The 4,694-nt window shown below is 39.2% G+C and overlaps 1 protein-coding gene across 1 annotated transcript; it reads left to right on the forward strand.

Moving 5' to 3' along the window:
• Positions 1-852: 852 nt before the first annotated feature.
• LOC108671676 (dynein heavy chain-like) lies at positions 853-3,375 on the forward strand. The gene is made up of 2 exons (XM_018159250.1): positions 853-1,766; positions 3,186-3,375. The coding sequence occupies exons 1-2, from the start codon at positions 853-855 to the stop codon at positions 3,373-3,375; spliced, it is 1,104 nt and encodes a 367-aa protein (XP_018014739.1).
• Positions 3,376-4,694: the final 1,319 nt, after the last annotated feature.

Consider the following 4,694-nt stretch of genomic DNA (forward strand, 5'->3'; position numbering starts at 1 on the left):
TTTCCTGCACTGAACACTTTGATACTTAAATGAATTTTCACCGGATATGGAAAATCACCGTTAGAAGATAATAACAAAAAAAGTATGACGAAATTAGGCAAACTCGTTAAAAACTATAATTTATTTCTGACAGAGACGGAAATTTTTACTCAATTTAAAGTTAATAGGTCTTGTTCTGGCTAACTGTTAAATTAAACAAGGCACTGAAAATAAGACGATTGCTCTCATAAGAATAGAAATTAAAGTAGTAAAAGAAACCTAATGCACTAAACAATGGCACTGAATACTGAATTAACGTTTTAATAACACCAAAACCTTCAATGCGCAAATAAAAATAAACTATTCTGAGAAAAAAATGGTTTTGAAATTTTGCCATGCATATGCGGTATTTTCCTAATCAACAATTTTTGACCAATGGCTATCAACACTGGGTGTGCGGATCATTCCATAATAGAAAATAGGTACGAAATATAATATTCCATAATAGAAAATAACTGCACGAAAAATCTGTCCCTGTAGAAGTTCTCAAACAACTTGCACAAATCTTGCAGAGTCTCTAGCTTCGCGTTTCCAGCTCGTCGTACACTTCAAATTTTCACTTGTGGAACGAAATAGAGTGCATGGTTGATCAAAACCTTTACAGGACGAAGGGAATAAAATTCACGGTACGTTCAAAAGTTTCTCAGAATAAAGTTCATGGTTTGTTCATGGTGTGTTCAAAAGTTCCCAGCAAGCAGGAGGAAAGTTTCAAGCTTCGTTTCAAGTTCACTGGCAGTGAGCACGTAATAAATTTCATGGTTTGAAAAATCGACTAGCCAATGAATGTAAGCCGAGGTCATGTATGTTGTTGTCATGTATGCTGAGGTCATGTATGCTGAGGTCATGTATGCTGAGGTCATGTATGCTGAGGTCATGTATGCTGAGGTCATGTATGCTGAGGTCATGTATGCTGAGGTCNATATCGTGGCGTATGTGCTTCATATCGTGGCGTATGTGCTTCATATCGTGGCGTATGTGCTTCATATCGTGGCGTATGTGCTTCATATCGTGGCGTATGTGCTTCATATCGTGGCGTATGTGCTTCATATCGTGGCGTATGTGCTTCATATCGTGGCGTATGTGCTTCATATCGTGGCGTATGTGCTTCATATCGTGGCGTATGTGCTTCATATCGTGGCGTATGTGCTTCATATCGTGGCGTATGTGCTTCATATCGTGGCGTATGTGCTTCATATCGTGGCGTATGTGCTTCATATCGTGGCGTATGTGCTTCATATCGTGGCGTATGTGCTTCATATCGTGGCGTATGTGCTTCATATCGTGGCGTATGTGCTTCATATCGTGGCGTATGTGCTTCATATCGTGGCGTATGTGCTTCATATCGTGGCGTATGTGCTTCATATCGTGGCGTATGTGCTTCATATCGTGGCGTATGTGCTTCATATCGTGGCGTATGTGCTTCATATCGTGGCGTATGTGCTTCATATCGTGGCGTATGTGCTTCATATCGTGGCGTATGTGCTTCATATCGTGGCGTATGTGCTTCATATCGTGGCGTATGTGCTTCATATCGTGGCGTATGTGCTTCATATCGTGGCGTATGTGCTTCATATCGTGGCGTATGTGCTTCATATCGTGGCGTATGTGCTTCATATCGTGGCGTATGTGCTTCATATCGTGGCGTATGTGCTTCATATCGTGGCGTATGTGCTTCATATCGTGGCGTATGTGCTTCATATCGTGGCGTATGTGCTTCATATCGTGGCGTATGTGCTTCATATCGTTACCTATGTGCTTCATATCGTTACCTATGTGCTTCATATCGTTACCGTCGATTCTAAGCCGTTAAAATTTTACTTAACAGAAATTGAACTTGACAAACACACGGTACGATATCCGAGATATATTACTAATAAAACATAAAACACGATTTCCCTGATGAATTACACTGTAATATGTAGCTAATAACTTACTGGAAACAGGGGCTTAAAGTATTCTAATTCTTTGAAGGTTAGATTCAAGACTAAACAAACTCTATATGGTGACATAGCTTTCCTTGTTTTGCAGGAAACTCGACCTGACTTATAGTAGACGGCATATCTTACCAGTAAGATAATTTTATTGATTGATGGAACAGTTTAACGAATATATGATTACGTGACTCAATTATCAAAAATATCAAATGTAGTAAAAACTTCTTCATCTGGCATGGTTGGCAGATGCAGGTATTATGTAGCTACTAAATTCTTCAAGAGTCAAAGATTTCTTATACTCGTAGTAAATGGCATAGCCAGCATTTTGTTGAATTTAAAGCAAGGATAAAACGTTTTTGTATCACAAAAATCCCTATAATGCCACCGTTTGGGTCAACAAGTAGAAACGAATGAAGAAAACTACGTAGTTCCAGGAGCAGTCTGTTGTCAACCGGAGACGCAACTAATCTCATAGTCTCACCTTGACATTCACTCCACTGCCGACTTCTCCATTAAAATGATAGTTAGCTATAAATTCTTGTTGTCTTACATTTCTACACCTCAGAAATGCAAGGATTTGCGAAATTTACGTCTCACAGGCTGTACAATTCTGTTTTAATTATTTTTTTTTCATTCATATATCTTCTTTTCTGCAAAGGTTCTCTCAATCGGGAAGTAATGAACGATAAAAACACTTGGGTGGAAACACATTCAAAGAGTAAATAGGAAGCAAAAATAACCGATTATCTTGCACTAGTTGTTAGTTAATACCAAAAAACGTGGGCAGCCCGAGCTGTTGAACCAGTCGCCTGTCACACTACATAAAACTACCATATAACTACTATATAACAGACGACGCAGCCTCTGTCTTCTTCTGCTTCTGCATTGGGCTCGCAAAGTAATTTGTAATAAATCTATGCCTTCAATTTTTTTTTACTAGCAGGATATTAGTGTCGTCAAAATTCACTTTTCATATAAATAGAATCGAAAGCACTCGGTATTTACTTGCGAAAGTAAGTTAAGTAAGTAAGTTAAGTAAGTAAGTAAGTTAGCAGAGAGACTGATGTGCAAAACAGGCTTTAATCATCGATGCAAACAAGAGATTTCGCAAGCGAGAATCCTCAAGGTCCGTAGTGCAGAGTTGTTGTACTAAGCCACCAGCGGTAAAGACATCTGCGACATCGCGTTCCAGAGCGATGCATAATTCGTAAGGTTCGACAGTGAGGCCCGAGTGCATGGACCAAGACTCAATCCTTCCGAGAGGGTTGCTGACGGGATTACAATTCGTGTATCCACGCATCGATTTGAGCCCGTTGAGAGGGAGTCTTCCATAAATATGTCACAGAAACCTGTGAACCGGGAGGCAAGCGTGTCACCAAAAATTGCTGATGCTGCTTCTTAGAATACCCGAGTGTAGGTAGTTGCAATTGGTGGTACCGCCTGATGGCCATATATAGGTCCATCTGGAGTGCGGAATGATCTGGTGAGCGCGCTACAATGTCACGTAGTTTAAACCTATTACTTTTCATTGACCGATAAATAGCTTCTGAGGGCGTTGGAAAGCCGTCGTTCGATATCAAGTCCGAAATTTTTGGGGTTCAAAATACTCCGGAATCCATGGGAAATCGGATGCGAAGGCTGGCCTGGCTGCCTTCTTTCGTCAGAAGAGACCTCAGTTTTAGTCAATAGGGTTGATTGATGAATGATTTATATTTCAAAGTTCAATCAGGAAGAATTTTATGAGAGTAAACGATTCGGCATATGAGGGATTTGATGGCAGCACTATACCCGCGATTTCTGATGGAACTGAACTCCCTTCAATTAGAATTTAGGTCTGAGAGAGTGAATCGTCTACAAGGTGCCCGTACTATCGAAATCTTTGGTGTTTAGATTCATTGTCTTTCCAAAATACCCGGCTGCAATTATTAAAAATTTCTGCATTGGTGGTTTTTATCTACGAATTGATGTGAAACAGGATTTCGATTTTTCAGTTTGCACTTGGTCTTATATTCCGTGCGCATATTTAATTACCATTTAGGCAGCAAATTTTAAGCAAGCTTTGACTCTCAACTCCTACGCGAGGATTTTTAGTGTGTAAATTACTGACTTCAGGTTACACTTGCGCGGTTTCATTTGAAATCGTATATATATGAGATTGTCGGGGGGTGACGACATGACGAGATCCTTGTGATAAATTCTTCGAATGAATGGTCTGCCGCGTACAATTTTTCCTGATAACTTAATCCAGTTCAGTTCTTTTTACTGAATCTCAATAGTTTTTATTGCACAATTGTGAATTCACCTCACGACTCCCTCCGTCATCATATTCTTCGCCTACGCAGGTAGGCGGGGCGATCAGTGAGAGTAATTAAGTATTCATTCCGGATATGTATGACTTATTCCTTTAGATCTTGTCTGCATAATGTCTTGTTTTAATATTGTATTACGCCTCAATCCGTCCCTGGTGTACCGCCTTGTGGAACGCTAACCGTGAAACTCACACGGTTAAAGAACCGATAAAGAACATGTTAATATATTTTGTGTTTCTTCTCATAAAACTTGAGTTGTGCCATTTCATGTTTATTGCACATGACCATAGAGATGCCGATACGTTTGCGTTAAATTTATTTCAAAATTTATGATTTAAATTTATGTCAATAGTTATAAATTTATAAATTTAAAATTTATTTATTTTTTATTTATGTCAAAGATTTAGTAAAT

The sequence above is a fragment of the Hyalella azteca genome, unplaced genomic scaffold (genome assembly GCF_000764305.2).
Source record: "Hyalella azteca isolate HAZT.00-mixed unplaced genomic scaffold, Hazt_2.0.2 contig9858, whole genome shotgun sequence".
Lineage (NCBI taxonomy): Eukaryota > Metazoa > Arthropoda > Malacostraca > Amphipoda > Hyalellidae > Hyalella > Hyalella azteca.